Genomic DNA, 20,692 nt, shown 5'->3' on the forward strand with positions numbered 1-20,692 from the left:
TTGCTTGGGGTTGCAAAAGAGCAGTTTGTCGCAGAACTGCTGCTGAGGTGTCAAGATGACAAGAGAGCATCCGGCAGTGACAGGAAGTACCGGCCATGAAGATAGAAGACAACGTTCTTTTAAACTGTGTTAAAAGTCATTGTGGTTTTGATTTGACGTATGTATATATTCTGTCTGTGACGTATGAAGGGGCGTCATTAATTCAAACCCTGATGCTATAAAAATCTGTGTATGCTTTGATTAAGTCGAAGATTAATTCCTGTCTGCGTACAGTGGTCTTCCCACGCGTGTATTCATTAAAATCAATTGTTTGACCAAGATCTTCTGGACCTGGTTGTTTGTACTCTCCTTCCTCAATTATGTGAACCTTAACAACGCCTACTGGCTAAAGAAGCTGACTGCACTCCACGAGCGTCTGGCAGCACAAATGAACCAGCTGCTAGTTAACGAGAGACACCCGGAATGACTAACCGAAGGTCGGACGGTCCTGATCCCCAAGGACCCCGAGAAGGGACCGGTCCCCTCCAACTACCGACCAATAACCTGCCTCAGTACTACATGGAAGTAGGGCTGGGCAAAACGATTATTTTCCTAATCGATGAATCTAGCGATTAATTTTTCGATGCATCGATTAATCTAACGATTCATTTTTCAATCCAATTCGATTTCGATTCGATTCGATTAACGATTTTTTTCCCCATTATTTGACTTGTATAGCAATTTCACATTTACTAATTTATGTATATAAATGAAAAACACAAATTTATTCATTTGAAGACCTTTTAATAAAAAAAAAATTGCAAAATAAAGTTGTAGAGGTCGTACAATCAATACAATAGAGATAGCATTTAACAAGAAATGAAATGTGCAAACATATATAAAATTAAGGAAAAGTTAACAAAACATTTCAAATAAATAGCAACAATGGTGTCTTTAAACAAACAAAATGTAACATTCACTTTGCTTTCTGCCAAAAAGTGCTCTTCATTCACAAAACAAAATCCACAATAACATTGTACTACAATCTTCTGTTTTTAACAAAAAATGTAATGTTTTGCAAAACAAATATAACAAAGGAAATCATAGCAAAAAATTAATAATATACAAACAGCAGCAATGGCGTCTTTGAACAAATAATGAAATGACAAGTTACCCCTAAGTAGGACTCTGTGACCAGACTTGTCCAAGCATCAGTGGTAAGGGAGATTTTGGATGTGGCTTTTTTTAGTTCATTCCTTAGTTTCTCCACTGAAGTTTCATACTTTCTCTCCATCATGCTTGTAAAATGACGCTTAGACGGCAGAGTGTAACCTGGTTGGAAAGTGGTCAGCATTTCTTTGAATCCCTCACCCACAGCAAGTGGTCTCTTGTCTTTTAAAATCATAGATAAGACGCTCTCAGTAAGTACAGCCACCTCCTGGGGGGTGCATGGTGTACTTCTTCTCTGACAGTAGTCCTCCAGACTTTTCTGTTTGTTCCTGAAATCATAAATCACACACAGCACACAGATGAATTCGAATAATTACTAAATAATTATATGGAAAGCATAATAGCAAAATAGATAACGTTTAAACAGCCATAACTGATGGCACCTTTACTGGTGCACTGCTTTCTAGTCATTAGATGGCATAACTTTGACCTATAAGATCAAGCTGGAGAAGCATTATGTATAAAAACAGCGTTCAAATAGGATGAAACACATTAAATTTGACAAATCAAGAGTTCATTGTCATTTTGCTTTTGCAAGCACTTTAACAATGTTGTAATAGTGTCCACGACGGCTACGTTTAGCAGGTGGTGCATTATCCTTGTTAACATTTCTCCTGCGGCCAATTCGCTGTCTCACATTTTTGTCTTTCGCCGATTCTGATAATCAGCCTGCATGCATTCCGACTCATTTTGCCAGCATGGGCCACAAACCAAAAAAACAATAACTTAAGGTTATGTATATAACCCCGGTTCTCTGAGTAGCATGAGTGAGTGTCTCACTATGGGAACGCCTCCTGCGTGACCTCATCAGAAGCTCAAATACCATTACGCCAGCCCTTACAGGCTGGCTAGGTGACGCCCATGTCAGGAGGGGCCAGTGCCTCCCTATATAATAGGCTGACATAGCGTCAGATGTCATTCAAAACAAGCCCACCACTTCCTCGCTTCCATAGCAAGGAGGGCGGTCTGGTGAGACACTCACTCATGCTACTCAGAGAACCGGGGTTATATACATAACCTTAAGTTCTCTTTCATAGCATTCGTTTCGTGTCTCACTATGGGAGAAATACTGACTCCCGGATTGCCAGACATGCCTGTTAAGAAGACAACTGTCCCCAACAGCACTTCACAGGGGAGAGGCCCCCACCCGGGAAGAACCTGCACTGAGGACTGAATGTGCTAGGTTAGGTGCTGTCACATCTAACCTGTAAAACCTAGCAAATGTATGAGGTGAGGTCCAGCATGCAGCTGCACACACCTCCTGAATAGAAACTCCCCTAAAGAGAGCCCATGAGGTCGCCAGACCTCTAGTGGAATGCGCACGTAAGCCAGCAGGGGGCTGAAGGCCCCTGCTAGTATAGGCCAAGGCAATTGCTCCTACTATCCAATGGGAGAGGCGCTGTTTAGACACAGGCTTTCCCATATGTGGTTTAGCCCAGGACACGAACAGCTGGTCACTTTGTCTGACACTCTGGGTTCGGTCCATGTAAATGCGCAGAGCACGGACTGGACACAAGGTATGCAGCCGCTGTTGCTCCTCTGAGGAGAAAGGTGGTGGGCAAAAGGCCGGCAGTTCTTTAGGGGAACATGTGCCGACAACCTTCGGGACAAAGGCAGGGTTGAGCCGCATACAGACCCTCGTATTATCCGAGGAGAACTGAATGCATGACTGATGCACTGAGAGAGCGTGTATCTCTCCCACACGTTTAGCAGAAGCTAAAGCAATTAAAAGGACAGAAATTTCAACTCAACCTGTTCCAGGGGTTCAAATGGGCAACAGGAGAGCGCAGCCAATACTGTGGGAAGGTCCCACGATGGAGCCAATGGCCTAGACGTAGGCAGTTTACGCCGTGCACCCTTCATGAAACGGCATATTAAGGGATGCTGGCCAACAGTCTTTCCCTCAAAACCAATATGGCAGGCTGAAATTGCTGCCAAATACACCTTGATGGTGGAGAAGGCTTTACCCGTATCAATCAGGGCCTGAAGAAATGACAGAATCACAGCCACAGAGCACTGAAAATGGATGGCCTGTGATTCTAAGCACCAGCTTTCAAACACACGCCACTTATGCTCATATAGCGTCCGAGTAGACGATGCTCTAGAACACTGAATAGTGTCGATAACACTATGAGGGAGCCCCACCGTGTTCAGGTTAAACCACTCACGGGCCAAGCCCACAGAGCCAGCCTCTCTGGGTGGGGGTGGAATATTTCCCCCCGTGCCTGAGACAGGAGGTCTCTGCGTAGTGGTAACAGCCAAGGTGGGCCGCACAGCTGCTGAAAAATCTCCGCCAGCCAGTGTTTCCCTGGCCAGTGCGGGGCTATCAGGATCATATAGTGACTTCTCTCCCTCACTCTGGCCAGAGTTGGAGAAATGAGGGCCACTGGGGGAAAAGCATAGAGGAGGGTTCTCGGCCACTCGTGAGCTAGAGCATCCACCCCGAGTGGAGCTCTCTGATCGTTCAGCGAGTAAAACAGGGGACACTGAGCATTCTCCCTGGATGCATAAACGTCCACGGTCGCCAGACCGAATCGCAGCCAGATCTGCTTCACCACCTCCGGGTGAAGCTTCCAGTCCCCATACAGCGGGTTGCCCCTGGAGAGAAGATCTGCTCCAAAGTTCAAGATCCCCGGCACGTGAGTTGCTCTCAGTGACAGCAAGTGAACACTGCTCCAGACTATCAGTCTGTGTGCCAGCGTGTGTAACTTGGGGGACCCCTGTATGAGAGCATTTGTGTGACAAGTTGCTCCCTGGCGGGTTGGGGCTGCCACCAGCCAATCGTCGATGTACGTGGCCACCTGAATGCCCTTTTTCCTGAGCGGGGCCACTGCTGCCTCGGTGCATTTCACAAACACCCTTGGGCTCAGTGAGAGACCAAAAGGCAGGACTACAAACTCGTATGCCATCCCCTGGAAAGCAAATCTCAGATACTTTCGGTGTGGGGGATATATGGGGATGTGGAAATAAGCATCCCTCAGGTCGATTGATGTGAACCAGTCGCCCGCTCGTACAAACCGTAGCAGCGAGGCGTGCGTCAACATCCTGAACTTGTATGTCCTCAAATGCCGGTTCAGGGCACGGAGATCCAGAATGGCTCTCATCCCCCTCCCCCCTTTCTTTGGCACAAGGAAATACCTCGAATAAAATCCGCTGTGCATTTCCTCGGGAGGGACAATTCTTATAGCTCCTTTGTCTCTCAAGGTGGAAATTTCCTCCAGGAGAAAACTGGCAGACTCGCCCGGAGCACGAGAGTAAACAATTTCTTTGAATTGTGGTGGAGCGACACTGAATTGCAGCCTGTAGCCCTTTTTCAATGTCCTCAGCACCCATGCTGACTGAGTGCAGGTGGCCCAGTTCTTCATGTGGAGAGACAGAGGGCTCACTGGCCACTCCACCGAATATGGCGTTTTGGCACCCCCTTGTGGTCGCAGCGCGAAACATACGCCATTTTGGCGTCCCGTCACCTCTGTCACAGGCGAGCGAGGTGACGGGCCCATCTGCATCATCACAGCCGTGGAAACGCGAGTCTCCACGGGCTGCGTTATGGCAGACAGTGCTCCGTTTTTCAGCATGTTTGATTTTCTCATGTGTTTTGCAACACTCGACAGCGCCCTCGGCAAACTGCCTGGATGCGCGTGTCGGGGCTTTTTTAATACAGAATGCATGAGAGAAGTGCTCGTGAAACAACACTGCGAACTTTGGCTCTCTTTCCCTCTGGCGGGTCCGGTGACAGGAACGCCGGCCCGAGTCAAGCACTCTGTGTGGAACATGTCCCGTTGAACTTGCTCTGGAACGGAGCTGGGAGGCGGGAGGGTGGCCCATGAAAGGGGGAAACTGGGTTCGCTCCCGCCTAGAGGAGAGGCTGTCAGGCCGGCCGCTTCTTCCTCCTCACGATCGCGGCAGCGGGGGGAGGAGGAGGGGCCGCTTGAGGTCTGGCCTGGGGAGACTGCTTCCAAGTCCATGGATTCTTAGGGGCCCCGGCAGCCTGGGGGGCTGCTTGCGTCTTAGGCACTTTGGGAATCCTGAAAGCGGGGACCGGGCGAGACGCTGCCTGCGCGAATGACTGGCGCTGCTGGGGTGGCGTGCTGGGCCCTCCTCGGCAGGCAGAGTTTCAGAGCCTCATCATCTCTCTTTTTCTCCTCACATCTCTTCTGCATGGATGTAACAGCTGCACCGAAGAGACCGTGAGGGACGACAGGGGTGTCGAGGAGTTCCTCTTTTTCCTTAGTCGTCAGGTTGGTGAGCCCGAGCCAGCGTGCTCGCTCCTGAAGAACCATGAGGCCCATGGCTCTCCCAGTAGCCTGTATGGCTACCTTGTAGAGGCGGAGGACGTGTTCAGTTATAACGCAGATTTCTTCGCACACTGTGGTATCTGTGTTAGCTGTCATGTCCTCTTCTAGCTCAGCTTGGTAAGCCATTAGCATAGAAGAGGCATTGTGGGCTCTTACTGACAGAGTCACTGCCTTTTAGCACTTATCTGTAAGGCTAGACTGGAAGCGGTCTGCTTTGGAGGGGAGAGATGGGGCCGATGAGGACAGAGACGTCTTCGGGTGAAGATGGCTCGCCACCAACGGCTCCACTTGTGGCATTCGGCGGAGGCCGATAGACTCCATCCCCTCACAATCCAGCAGGGAGCTCCCCACGATGGGGTGTTTCTCGCTGCAAGGTTTTGCTTTCCACGTCACCGCTATCTCATCGAGTAGCTCAGGGAAAACAGGCAACACATGCTTCCCCGTCTTTTTCGCCTTCGGCAATTTCTTACCGTCAAAACGAGACTTTACAACCTCTGTTTGTATGGCGGGCCACGGGATGTTGAGCCTAGCGGCTGCGCGCTTGCATGTCCTGCATGTCGAGATCCAGGGGAGACGGCGGTGTCGGTTTTTCAACCTCGCCGGTAGCCTAGGGCTTTGCAGCCCAGCTGATGCTAGCCAAGGAGGTGGAATCTTCCTCCTCGCCGTCGTCAGACAGCAGGAGCTCCGAGTCAGCCGATTCATCTCCGTCCTCGTTAGCATCTCCTCCCCAGGTGACTCCAGCATCGCGGAAAAACACACGATCTCCGTGTGCCTCCAGCGACGGGAAAGCGGTCGCGATGGGCTGAGGGTCTGCCTCTGCCCAGCTCGGCCCTGGCGTTGCGGCCAAATCATCGGGCATCTCAGTTTCTCCTTGCGCCGCAGCAGCCTCACACAGCAAAGGGTCGCCACCCGACAGGTTAGCCTGGCGAGCTAACCTGCGGCGGAGTAGTTTGCGTGGGAAAGCCGCGCAGTGGATACAGTCGTGTGCAGGTGTCAGGGCAGCCTGAGCGTGAGATAAACCCAGGCATGCCGCACACACGGGGTGTGTATCCCAGGCAGAAATCTTCTTGCCGCAAGGACAAAGTTTTGCAACTTCGTTGGCCGTTGTAGCCATGGTTAGCTAGAGGGTTGCGCACGTTAGCGAGACTGACACTGAGTGCGGAGAATATTGCTATTCCTCGCTAACGTGGGTTGAAAGGTGTTGTTACTTTTCTACAGGTATTGCTGCCTAATGTGTAAAACCGCTAGCGTCGAAGGGTATTGCTACCTGATGGTGAAGCTAGGGGTACCTTTATTAGCAAAGTGTTGCTACTTCGCTTTCGGAAAGTATTGCTACTTCCCTGGGTGAAAGTATTGCTACTTGGCACCAGCACTAGCTACAGAACAGTATTGCTACTGCTTGTATGCTAGTGGACAACTGAACAGCTGGGAACAAAGCGCCCGGCGACCGAGTTGTTCACTCGAATCTGTGGACAGTTTAGCTTTAGCACCCAATAGCACAGTTGTCTACAGACTTCTGTGAGAAGCGAGAAGAGGTTTTTGAATGACATCTGACGCTATGTCAGCCTATTATATAGGGAGGCACTGGCCCCTCCTGACATGGGCGTCACCTAGCCAGCCTGTAAGGGCTGGCGTAATGGTATTTGAGCTTCTGATGAGGTCACGCAGGAGGCGTTCCCATAGTGAGACACGAAACGAATGCTATGAAAGAGAACAACTAAACAGCAGCTGCTATATGTTACTGCTAAGCAGCTTAAATGAGTTTTGCATTTACGGAGGTTGGGTGTTTATCTCTGTGTCTATAAGTGAGTGTACGTCTACGTGGGGGGGTGTGTGGATGAATTAACGGGTAAAAACTAGCGTTAGTAAAAAAGTTGAAAACTTACGGTGGTTTGTCCTTTACAGAAGCTGCTCCTGGATGCAGTCGTTTGAGGTGCTGGTGCATAGCCGTCGTGCTTTTATGATAGGCCATTTCCACCTCACAAAGCCGGCAAACGACTGAATCACTTCCTTTTCTGTTAAAATATCCCCATACTGTAGAACTGCGTGTTCAGGTGGAGTGATTTAAGTTGACTGCAACTGCCTCACTCATGATTCCGCTACTCGCTGCCGCCATGTCTTTTTTTGAAAGTCACGACGCATCGACGCAGATTTTTTTACGTCGACGTATTTTTTGCGTCGACGTAATCGATTACGTCGACGCGTTGTCCCAGCCCTACATGGAAGCTCCTGTCAGGCATCATATCGGCTAAGATGAACAGGCACATGGGTCAATACATGAGCGGGACACAGAAAGGAATTGGCAAGAATACCAGAGGTGCAAAACACCAACTACTGGTAGACAGAACAGTCAGCCGAGACTGCAAGACCAGACTGACCAACCTGTGCACTGCCTGGATTGATTACAAGAAGGCCTATGACTCAATGCCCCACAGCTGGATACTGGAATGCCTAGAATTGTACAAGATCAATGGGACCCTAAGAGCCTTCATCAGGAACTCAATGGGGATGTGGCGTACAACATTAGAGGCCAACTCCAAGCCCATAGCACAAGTCACCATCAAGTGCGGGATCTACCAAGGAGATGCTCTGTCCCCACTGCTGTTCTGCATAGGCCTGAACCCCCTCAGTGAGATCATTAACAAGACTGGCTACGGATACCGACTACGGAACGGAGCAGTTGTCAGCCACCTCCTGTACATGGATGACATCAAGCTGTATGCCAAGAGTGAACGAGACATCGATTCACTGATCCACACTACCAGGCTATACAGCAATGACATTGGAATGTCGTTCGGACTGGAGAAGTGTAGTCTGATGGTAACAAAGAGAGGGAAGGTAGTCAGAACTGAGGGGATTGAACTACCAGAAGGCAACATTGCAGACATAGAGGACAGTTACAAGTACCTGGGGATCCTGCAGGCGAATGGGAACCATGAAGAGGCTGCTAGAAAAGCTGCAACCACCAAGTACCTGCAGAGGGTCAGGCAAGTCCTGAGGAGTCAGCTGAATGGTAAGAACAAGATCCAGGCCATCAACACGTATGCCCTGCCCGTGATCAGGTACCCTGCTGGGGTAATAGGCTGGCCAAAGGAGGAGATATAAGCCACTGATATAAAGACAAGAAAGCTCCTTACCATGCATGGAGGGTTTCACCCCAAGTCCAGCACCCTGAGGCTGTACGCTAAGCGGAAGGAAGGGGGCCGGGGACTGGTGAGTGTCAGCACCACAGTCCAGGATGAGACAATGAACATCCAAGAATACATTGGGAAGATGACCCCAACTGACCGAGTGCTCAGTGAATACCTCAGGCAGCAGAAACCCAAGAAAGAGGAGGGAGACGAGGAGCCATCATGGAAGGACAGGCCCCTGCACGGTATGTACCACCGGCAGATAGAGGAGGTGGCTGATATCCAGAAATCCTACCAGTGGCTGGACAAAGCTGGACTGAAAGACAGCACAGAGGCACTAATCATGACAGCACAAGAACAAGCTCTGAGGACAAGATCCATAGAGGCTGGGGTCTATCACACCAGGCAAGACCCCAGGTGCAGGCTGTGTAAAGATGCCCCAGAGACAATCCAGCACATAACAGCAGGGTGCAAGATGCTAGCAGGCAAGGCATACATGGAACGCCATAACCAAGTGGCCGGCATAGTGTACAGGAACATCTGTGCCGAGTATAACCTGGAAGTCCCGAGGTCAAAATGGGAGATGCCCCCAAGGGTGGTGGAGAATGACCGAGCTAAGATCCTGTGGGACTTCCAGATACAGACGGACAAAATGGTGGTGGCTAACCAACCGGACATAGTGGTGGTAGACAAACAGAAGAAGACGGCTGTAGTGATCGATGTAGCGGTTCCGAATGACAGCAATATGAGGAAGAAGGAACACGAGAAGCTGGAGAAATACCAAGGGCTCAGAGAAGAGCTCGAGAGGATGTGGAGGGTGAAGGTAACGGTGGTGCCCGTGGTAATCGGAGCACTAGGTGCGGTGAATCCCAAGCTAGGCGAGTGGTGTATATATATAATATATATATATATATATATATATATATATATATATATATATATATATATATATATATATATATATATATATATTAGGGGTACAACGATACACAAAATTCACGGTTCGGTTCGATACTTTGGTGACACGGTTCGATATTTTTTCGATACAAAAAAATGTTCATGCCTTTTTAATTTATCATTTATTACAATTATAAATATATATTTTAACTCAAAAGTACAGTTTTCAAATTTAATGTTGCCGAAACAACAAAATAAAAAAAATAAATCTATCTGATCGAGGAATCACTCATCTTTGGAAAAAAGAGTTTATTACAGAGAAATGGCTCTTTCCAAAATAAAAGCTATACTATACGCTTCTTCTGGGCTATATTCTCAGCAGCATATTAAACATATCAGGTCCCCATAAGGAGAATCATGTGCTAACGGCTGTCTAAATGATAAAGTTTGTAGCATGCGTGCTTGTTGTTTTTGTCTGCTTCTACTTGTCTTTGCACTAGGATGATGTCAGCATAAATGTGCAGTCGTTGTGTTCGTTGTCCATTCGTTGTGATCCCACTAGTGCTGTCAGTGTTAATCTCGTTAAAATTACATTAACGCCATAACGCGGCAAATCTCTGTTAACGAGTTACCGCGGATCGCCCCGTGCTTGGGGCTGGACGGCGTCAACATGTTAACAAGCTAACTGCGCTAACGCACTAGTTCCCACCAATGTAATTGAGCATTGCGTGGCACATCCAACATACTGTTTTACTTTTGTCCATCAGGGTCATGCTTCACATGAAAACCAAGATAGTTCCAAACGCCAGATCTGAATGAGGGTGGGGGAGGTTCAATTTCAGGTAGCGTTGAGGGAGTTGCCATGTTGCAACGAGCTTTGCTTTTGTCTTGCTAGCTTGCGCTGCGCTCAGTGGATCTGCACTCGACAGTGCAGCCTAGGCGGAGTAGTCGAACGCAGATCCACTGAGCGCTCAACACAGACAGCATCGTCAGAAAAAAAGTTGATAAAATAAATAAAAAATGTTGTATTTTTCGATACATATGCATACCGAGCACTGTACTGTACTGTAAGCACCGTATCGAACGGTTCAATATCGATACTAGTATTGTTGCACCCCTAATACACACACACACACACATATATATAAATATATATATATATATATATATATATATATGTGTGGTATAAATATTAATTAATGTGCATACATTCTTATATTTATACATATATTTATTCTCATAATTTTCACATTCCTGTTATATTTGGCTTGCATCCTGTCTCTTATATTTTGCACACTACTGTTGTTTGTTAAACTTGCACACATGTGTTATAACAATAAAAGTGATTTGATTTTATCTCTTTTAGTGGGTTAGCTGGCATAGTAGCTTTCTATTAATACCAAATTATCAACCCTTGTCCATGTATGCGTTGTTCCATTGGCCACCTCAAAACCTAATGTGTAGATAACTTAGATTTGTATAGCACCTTTCAAGAAAGGAATCAACAATTTTTTAATTTTTCTTTTCTTTTTTTTTTTACACACAGGTCTTTTATCTATAATGAAAAGGACCAAGAGTGTTGGACAGCAGCGGTAAACTCCAAAACAGACAGTGTCTTTCGCAGAAGCACCATAGCTTTATATGAAAGAAATGGTAACGATCCTCATTTTTCTCTATGAATAATACAAACACTAAAGCCTATGTTTTCATGCTGTCCTTTCTGTCGGCTACAGTGGCCAGTCTTTTCTAGTTTACATGTTTTTTGTTTCCAATGTTTTTTGTTGACATTGTAGTTAATGTTTAGCATATGTGTCATGATGAGTGAGGTACTGTGTCTATAAACAGCTTAATTTAGTTTTGTAAAACATCACAGAACTCGGATCAGATAAATTATTTACTATAGGAAATGTGTGATAAACATCAATAAATCTATTTCTAGTCTTTTCTTTCCTTTTCTTTTAGCATATCTTCTGGAGTGTTTAAATGGAATAGGAAGAGATTACAGGGGAACAAAGTCCAGAACAAACTCAGGAAAGATCTGTCAAAGATGGGACTCAAGCTACCCACACAGGCCAAAGTATGTGTTTGCATTTGATTTTGCATCATCATTTCATATCCTTTTATGTCTTAGTGAAAGTTTTTCGAAATGTTTCTGCTGCAGTTTCAAGCCGCAGAGCCACCCACAAGCAGAGCTTTACTCCAACTTCTGCAGAAACCCTGATGGGGACAGCAATGGACCGTGGTGTTACACTACTGATCCTAACACCCGCTGGGAGTACTGCAACGTACCCAGCTGCTTTGGTAAGTTATAATGCATGGCCATGATATTTGAGATAAATCAGTGTTTTCCTTCACAGAGGAATGGCTGGTCTGAAATAATGAGAATTACAGAGGAAAAATCTCCACCACTGAAAACAGCTTCACCTGAAAGTTAAACACTGCTGTAATTTAATTTAGTTTCATAAAACATCACAGAACTCGCACCGGATAAATAATTTATATTATGAAATTTGTGATAAACATCAATAAATCTATTTCTAGTGATTTTCTTTTCTTTTCTTTTAGCATATCTTCTGGAGTGTGTAAATGGAATAGGAAGAGATTACAGAGGAACAAAGTCCAGAACAAACTCAGGAAAGATCTGTCAAAGATGGGACTCAAGCTACCCACACAGGCCAAAGTATGTGTTTGCATTTGATTTTGCATCATCATTTCATATCCTTTTATGTCTTAGTGAAAGTTTTTCGAAATGTTTCTGCTGCAGTTTCAAGCCGCAGAGCCACCCACAAGCAGAGCTTTACTCCAACTTCTGCAGAAACCCTGATGGGGACAGCAATGGACCGTGGTGTTACACTACTGATCCTAACACCCGCTGGGAGTACTGCAACGTACCCAGCTGCTTTGGTAAGTTATAATGCATGGCCATGATATTTGAGATAAATCAGTGTTTTCCTTCACAGAGGAATGGCTGGTCTGAAATAATGAGAATTACAGAGGAAAAATCTCCACCACTGAAAACAGCTTCACCTGAAAGTTAAACACTGCTGTAATTTAATTTAGTTTCATAAAACATCACAGAACTCGCACCGGATAAATAATTTATATTATGAAATTTGTGATAAACATCAATAAATCTATTTCTAGTGATTTTCTTTTCTTTTCTTTTCTAGCATATCTTCTGGAGTGTGTAAATGGAATAGGAAGAGATTACAGAGGAACAAAGTCCAGAACAAACTCAGGAAAGATCTGTCAAAGATGGGACTCAAGCTACCCACACAGGCCAAAGTATGTGTTTGCCTTTGATTTTACATCATCACTTCATATCCTTTTATGCCTTTGTTAAAACGTTTCATAATGTTTCTGCTGCAGTTTCATGCCGCAGAGCCACCCACAAGCAGATCTAGAGTCCAACTTCTGCAGAAACCCTGATGGGGACAGAAATGGACCGTGGTGTTACACTACTGATCCTAACACCCGCTGGGAGCACTGCAACGTACCCAGCTGCTTTGGTAAGATTCATACATGTTATTGTGTTTGTTTTGTTTTGTTCAGCTGACATACATGTCTAATTGTCCTCTAGCAGCCATTTCTCTTTCAACAATTGCCATTTGGTTTGGTATTTAATGTAGCTAATATGTGAAATATAGGCACTACACAATGTTCTGAAAAACTGAACTTAAAAGGCTGCAAGGCCAGATACCACTGGGTAATCTGGGCGTTGGCATCCTTCATGCAGTGGAGCCACTGCAGCAGGGCATGGTCTGAGCAGAGGGTGAATGGGCATCCCGGGAGCTGGTAATGAAGGGAGTCAACCGCCCACCCGATCGCTAGGCACTCCCTTCCCACAGTGCTGTACCAGGTTTCTCGGTCCATTAGCTTCCAGATGATGTACCAACCGGTCGGTCGACTCCCCCGACCTGCTGGGACAAAACGGCCCCCAGCCCTCTGTTTGAGGCATCTGTCTGCAGGAGAAAAGGGAGAGAGAAATTAAGTGTGTATAGCAGCAGCTCCCCACAGAGAGCCTGTTTCACCCACACAAACGCTGCCTGGCACTGCCCTGTCCACTGGACCAGATCTGAGGCACTCTTTCGATCAAGGGGCTGGTCAGGTCCGCAAACCCTGGCACAAATTGGCCATAATAGCCGGCCAGCCCCAGGAACCGTCTCACCTCCATTTTGGTCTAGGGGCGCAGGCAGGATGCGATCGCTGCTGTCTTCTCCACCTGAGGACGAACCTGCCCGCCCCCCAAGTGGTACCCCACATACTTCTACCTCCCTCTGTCCAACCGCACTCTTCTTCGGGTTGGCTGTGAGCCCCGCATGTCTCAGGAACTCCAGGACCGCGGCCACCCGCTGCACATGCTTCGTCCAGGTGTACCTGAAGATGATAACATCATCCAAGTGGGCGGCAGCATTCGCAGTGTGTGGTCTCAGCACCCAGTCCATGAGGAGCTGGAAGGTACTGGTACAACCCGTATGGAGTAGAGAAAGCCGTCTTTTCCCTGGACTCTCCAGAAAAGGGAATTTGCCAGTAGCCCTCAGTCAAATCCAGCGTCGTGAAGAAACAGGCATTGCCTAACCGGTCCAGGAGCTCGTCGACCCGGGGCATGGGGTAAGCATCAAACTGTGACACCTCATTCACCTTGCGATAGTCAACACAGAACCATATAGACCCGTCTTTTGTCACCACAAGAACGATGGGGCTATATCATAATTCTTCTAAAACTCCCAGCTTTAGCATCTAAGCAATTACCTCTGAACAATTTTTATGTTCGGGTAGCCTGTAGGGCCATGAACACACCATATGCCAGGCTGCACCAGGCTGTTGCAATGCAGCATCAACTGCTCTCTGGGCCTGTGTGAGATAGTTATCACAATGAAGGGAGGCAGGAGTAGTGGAATTTGGTACCTCCGGCCTCAACTCATCTCTTTCCTTAACCAGGCTCACCGGAGAAGCGGTTTTAGCAGTCCAGCACGTACTGAATTTCATTTTTTGCGGGGCTCGGACTTTTCTCCTGCCTGCGGCTTCCTGCCGTACAGTAATTCAAAGGTAAAAAATCCCGTGGAGGCCTGGGGAACTCCCCGCACTGCAAACAACAGAGGGTCTAACTAGCGATCCCAATTGTGTTCAACCTCATGAATGAACTTACGAATCATGGACTTCAAAGTCTTATTCAGCCGCTCCACATCAGTCTGAGGGTGGTAGATGCTGGTCCAAACGGATTTAATGCCCTGTAATTCATACAGCTCTTTGAGTATGCGAGACAAGAACGACGTGCCCTGGTCAGTCAGTATTTCTTTCGGAATACCAACTCGGGAGATGACCTGAAACAGTGCCTGAGCCAGGCTCTTTACAGAAATGGTGCGCAGCGGCACTGCTTCCGGGTATCACGTTTCATAGTCCACCAGAGCTAATACAAAGTGATAGCCGCGTGCACTCTGGTGGAATGGCCCAATGAGGTCCACACCAATGCGTTCGAATGGGACCTCCCTTAAGGGTAATGGATGCAAAAGCGCTTTTGGAACGGCTGGCTGGCTCACCATCTGGCAATCCGGGCATGACACGCACCATCGGCGCACGTCTGCCCAGCCAATAAAATCGGGCCATTACTTGTTCCTGAGTTTTCTTGCATCCCATGTGCCCTGCCATGGGGTTGCAATAAGCCGCCCGGGAAATCATTTTCAGCCGGCTCCGTGGCACCAACAACTGGGTGTGTATTTCGTTAGTGTGAGTGTCGCAACTCACTCAATACAGCCTACTGTTCCGCAATTGGAAGTGCGGGTAAGTCTGCATGGCTTCAGGGCACACCAGGTGACCATCAATATCTATCACTTGGTCATAGGCTGAGTGTAGGGTGTCATCACAAGACTGCTCCAGTGGAAAATCTTCCATAGGGCATGACACAGAAGACAGAAGGACCTCCGTAGAAGGACCCACTTCTTCTTCCCCACAAAAGTCAGCATCGGACGATCCCGCGTCACCACTGAGCACCATGCAGACATTACACGCATCTACCAGTCATAATCGCATCCCCATGTACTGCTCCAACAAGCTATGAAACCCCAGCCAATTTGTACCCAAAATCAGGGGACGCGACAGGCGCGGGCTAACCGCAGCCTTTTCCCTATGCATTTTGCCCCGGAATTTTAGCAGCAGCAGTACTATGGAATACCTGTGAACATCCCCATGCACCCACTCCGCCTCCAACAATGAGCCGGGGCAAACCAAGCTTCAGTGGACGAGGGTCTGGGTGCAGCCCCCAAGGCCGGAGCCCCAGCGAAGCGGAACACCTGGCCCACCTCCATCAACGGACACTCCCGCCGTAGGTACCCCAGCCACCCGCACTTTCAGCACTCCGGCCCCAGGGTCTGTTCAGCCGCCCATGGCTCAGAGGTGGCGACGAACATTTCTGGGTCTCTGGCAGGAAGCAGGGGTGCAAACAGGTTCTTGGGGCTCCACACCGGTGCTCACTCCGTCCTGTCCATGCTGAGGTCCCTTCTTCAATGTCGCCGGCATCCTGTAGGCTGGCTGCTCAGATGCGTGTACTCCTGGCCAGTGGCCAGATGGTCCTCCACCAGTTTGACTGCCACGTTCTGATCGATGGGGCTGTGGTAGCGATCCCAATGTGTGGTGGCGTCGGGCAACCCCTTCACAAATTGCTCCATGACCACCAAGTCCAGCATACGGGCGTCTTCCTGCATGCGCCCTGGACACAGCCACCTCGCCTCGTCTTCGAGCTGCCTTGCCCATGCTATCAGCCGCTCCCCTCCCGGCATCTGACCAGCGTGGAACTGCTGCTGGTAATCCTCCGGGGAAAGACCAAGGTGATCCAATTCCGCCTGACAGACATCTTAATACACTCCATGGGACGCCGGAGGCAGGCTCAGGGCAGCTGTCTGGGCTTCACCCGACAACAGAGGCAACAGCCGTGGTGCCCACTCTTCCTCCGGACAGCAGCACCCCAGCATTGTGGCGTGAAAAGTCTCTATAAATACCAACGGTAGAATTGAGATCACGATTCTCTCACGATTTTCTTTTCCAGTATAAATATTTATTGCACTTATTAACTGCACATCAACTTCGTAACAGTTGAGACTGAACATAAAAACAATAAATAAACATAAAAACAACAAATGTCTCACGTTTTGTTGTTGCTGCAAAATGTTGTACTGCTTGAAATTCCGTCTCCACCGTTGCTCGACACTGCGTGTATAGAGCAGGTAGTGCAACAATAGAAAAAATAGTTGCGGGACGGCACTGTGTAGCATTTGTCTAGGGTGTTGATCATTTTCCTAAATCCCTCGTTTTGCACAGTGTTGATGGGAGCCATATGTTTGGTCAGGTGATAAGTGATAGCCCCCGTAATTTCTTTGTGCCTGCGGGAGTTCGACGTGTATAGGGAAGCGCTGTATAAGGTTCCCGTTATTGATGTTTGGGTGGTTGACCGGGACGGATTTTCTACTGTCACTTTCTCATCATCCCTGACGTGCTCTCCGTTGTTTTTTTCCCTGCTAATTTTAGCATCACACGGCACAGCTTCTGTATCACGTGGTATAAGGCTCCGCCCTTGTCATTTGTTGAGCAGGAAGAGAGAGCGCTTGTTTTCATGCAGATTACGTCCCGGACCAAAATGCGGTACAATCGTCGTCGTCGTCTTTTTAAAAAAATATTTTAAATCGTTGTCATTTGGAAATGAGATCGCACATAAGTATGAATCGAGATCGCGATTTTCTAATGATTAATCGTGCAGCCCTAACCAACGGTACCATCCGGTGAAGTGCCACTGACAGCGTGGGGGCGGGGGGGATGACACGCTGGCACAGCTGCAGCCCCCATCAGCCGCTCCAGTACAGCGGTGTCCCACTCCAAGTGGTCCCGCAATACCCCCAGCTGCTCCTCCTGCGCAGCCGCCTGCTGTGCAGACATCACCTGGCCCACAATCTGGAGCGGGCAGAGTGACTGGGGGTCCGACATAGCACCAAGATTTCAGCACCACTGTGGTAAGGACCCCACGCACACACACAGTTGGCAGTTTACTCTGTTATCTTTTATTATCTGTGGGCAGCAGATGCTGTTGTTTTGGTGCTCTGCACGCTGGAACAGTCTCTCCAAGGCTGCTGCCACACACACGTCCTTCTGCTCCACTGTCACTGGAAAACCCCCAAAAGATAGCAGTGTCATTTAACCTGACCCAGCATACCTGTTTCAAACACACCCCCGTGCCGCTCCTGCGAGCTCACTGTGCTACCCCTCCTCTACAGCAGGCCAGAGACCACTGTATGGTCTGCAGTGGTGAGAATAACAGAGGAAGAATCTCCACCACTGAAAACAGCTTCACCTGAAAGTTAAACACTGCTGTAATTTAATTTAGTTTCATAAAACATCACAGAACTCAGATCAGATAAATAATTTACATTAAGAAATTTGTGATAAACATCAGTCAATCTATTTCTTTTCTTTTCTTTTCTTTTCTAGACTATCTTCTTGAGTGTGTAAATGGAATAGGAAGAGATTATAGAGGAACAAAGTCCAGAACAAACTCAGGAAAGATCTGTCAAAGATGGGACTCAAGCTACCCACACAGGCCAAAGTATGTGTTTGCATTTGATTTTGCATCATCATTTCATATCCTTTTATGCCTTTGTGAGATTTGTTCTTAATGTTTCTGCTGCAGTTTCACGCCGCAGAGCCACCCACAAGCAGAGCTTTACTCCAACTTCTGCAGAAACCCTGATGGGGACAGCAATGGACCGTGGTGTTACACTACGGATCCTAATGCCCGCTGGGAGCACTGCAACGTACCTAGTTGCTCTGGTAGGATTCATAATTCATTTAATTATGGCCGTTGTCAACAACCCATATGCATACATTTCTTTTCTCTTTACTACTCTTGTGTTTTTCTGAACCAATGGCCAAACAATCCCTCTCTTTCTTCTCCAAAGTTTAACCGTTTCTATCCTTGTAAATAATCTCAAAAGAAATATAGCTCGCATCGTTCACGTCAAAGAACCGGCTCTAAGAGCCATTTCGTTCGCGACGGACCCACCACTATTCCTCATTATGATGATTGTAATTTCATGTCTTTAGTGTGGGAGTCTGTCATGTCCCCTGTGTTTAAGTCCCCGTCGCCCTTTGTGCGTCTCTGTGATGCCTTTGTCTCCCTTTGCGTTGCTCTCGTTCCCTCTCTTTCCCGTGTGCCCAGTCTTGTCTCCTCCTCGTTTACGTTTCCCCTTGTATCTCATTCCTTGTCTCCCCCTCGCTGTCATGTTCTGTATTTGTTTCTTATACCCGTGTCCCATCTCCTGTTCCCTGATGTCATGTCAAGGTCGTGTGTCTTAAGTCTGCACCTCTGTATTTTCTATTTTGACAGTCTAATTTGTTTAATTTTTCTTCCCCTGTGGCGTCATGTTCATCTGTTTCAGCTGTGTTCCCCGTGTGTTTCCATTTGCCTTGTCACCCTTGTGTGTATTTATTAGGGGTACAACGATATTCGTATCGATATTGAACCGTTCGATACAGCACTTTCGGTTCGGTACGCATATGTATCGAACAATACAACATTTGTAATTTATTTTATCAACTTTCCTTCTGACGATGCTGTCTGTGTGGAGCGCTCAGTGAATCTGCGTTCGACTACTCCGCCTAGGCTGCACTGTCGAGCGCAGATCCACTGAGCGCTCCACAAAGACAGCATAGTCAGAAGGAAGAGCGCAGGGCAAGCTAGCGAGACAGAAGTTAAGCTCTCCTTGCAACATGGCAAATTGAACCTCCCCCACCCTCATTCAGATCTGGCGTTTGGAATTATTTTGGTTTTCATGTGACGTATGACCCTGAAGGTAAGCGCGTCATGGACTAAAGTAAAACAGTATGTTGGATGTGCCACGCAATGCTCAATTACATGGGTGGGAGCTAGTGTGTTAGCGCAGTTAGCTCGTTAACGTGTTGGCCGTCTAGCCCCATGCACGGGGCTATCAGGGGTAGCTCGTTAACGGAGATTTGCCGTGTTGTGGCGTTAAGGTCATTTTAACGAGGTTAACCTGAAAGCACTAGTGGGAACACAACGAATATGACTGCACATTTACGCCGACATCATCCTAGTGCAAAGACAAAAACAACAAGCATGCATGCTACAAACTTTACCCGAGTCATTTAGACAGCCGTTAGCACATGAGTCTCCTTATGGGGACCTGATATGTTTAATATGCTGCTGAGAATATAGCCCAGAAGAAGCGGATAGTATAGCTTTTATTTTGGAAAGAGCCATTTCTCTGTAATAAACTCTCTTTTCCAAAGATGAGTGATTTCTCAATCAGATACAGGGCTCGCAAAATCGCTAGCCCGACGTCCCGGGGCTAGCGATTTTTCCAGTCGGGCTACCAAAATCTATCTCTTCCCTGCCCGTCCGGCTATTGTAGGAAGGAAAAATATATGTCAATGCTTTTGCATTCTTTCGGAAATGTAGCTGGGTAATTATGTCATTGGCATCGGTGAGCCACTGTCAATATGTGACATATTGAAATCGCGTTTGAATTTGCGCTTGTTTTTTTGCTTTCACTTTGCAATCGCGTGAACTGTGTATAGAGAGCGACAGTACTGATTGGTGAGTGATGATAATTTGTGCGCCAATTCCTCTGACATCGTCTTATCAATCGTTAGCTTACTATGCAAACATGACAAGTGAAATCTCCCGCAGCTTAAACATGTGAGAGGTTGATCGCGCAGAGAATCGCTGAGCTTATGTGAGTGCGTCTGTAAAAGCAGCAGGATATATATTTCAGTTCTGCTGAGCCAAATAAGACAGGTCAGGGTGAAGAAGTGACAGCCAAAGAAAAGCTTACCGCAAAACGGAAAAGTTATGACAAATCAGACTATAAGGCAAAAAGAAAGTGCAGCTTTATGGTTTCATGGACAAAAGAATTTCTGTGGCTACAATATGACGAGCTAAATAACCAGGGCTGCACATAAGTGGTCCGCAGGTGCGCATTCGCTGTCAAAATAAAAAACACGCACAAGGGTTAGGGTTAAATTTAAAAACTGTACTTTTGAGTTAAAATATATATATTTATAATTTTAATAAATGACAAATTAAAAAGGCATGAACATTTTATTTTGTATTGAAAAAATATCGAACCGTGACACCAAAGTATCGAACCGAACCGT

General features: G+C 47.3%; 1 protein-coding gene across 2 annotated transcripts in view; it reads left to right on the forward strand.

The window, feature by feature from the left end:
• The window catches only part of LOC146692314 (plasminogen-like), a 31,004-nt gene that overhangs the window by 9,049 nt on the left and 1,263 nt on the right, over positions 1–20,692 (forward strand). For both annotated transcript variants that reach the window (XM_085432404.1, XM_085432403.1), the window contains exons 3-11: positions 11,079–11,185; positions 11,495–11,609; positions 11,694–11,833; positions 12,098–12,212; positions 12,297–12,436; positions 12,703–12,817; positions 12,902–13,041; positions 18,008–18,122; positions 18,207–18,346. In XM_085432404.1, coding sequence (XP_085288530.1) covers positions 11,079–11,185; positions 11,495–11,609; positions 11,694–11,833; positions 12,098–12,212; positions 12,297–12,436; positions 12,703–12,817; positions 12,902–13,041; positions 18,008–18,122; positions 18,207–18,346 — 1,127 coding nt within the window. The remainder of the gene's footprint in view (positions 1–11,078; positions 11,186–11,494; positions 11,610–11,693; positions 11,834–12,097; positions 12,213–12,296; positions 12,437–12,702; positions 12,818–12,901; positions 13,042–18,007; positions 18,123–18,206; positions 18,347–20,692) is intronic.

The sequence above is a fragment of the Copadichromis virginalis genome, linkage group LG15 (genome assembly GCF_057382275.1).
Source record: "Copadichromis virginalis isolate Kocher_CV1m ecotype Utaka linkage group LG15, C_Virginalis_male_GT1.1, whole genome shotgun sequence".
Lineage (NCBI taxonomy): Eukaryota > Metazoa > Chordata > Actinopteri > Cichliformes > Cichlidae > Copadichromis > Copadichromis virginalis.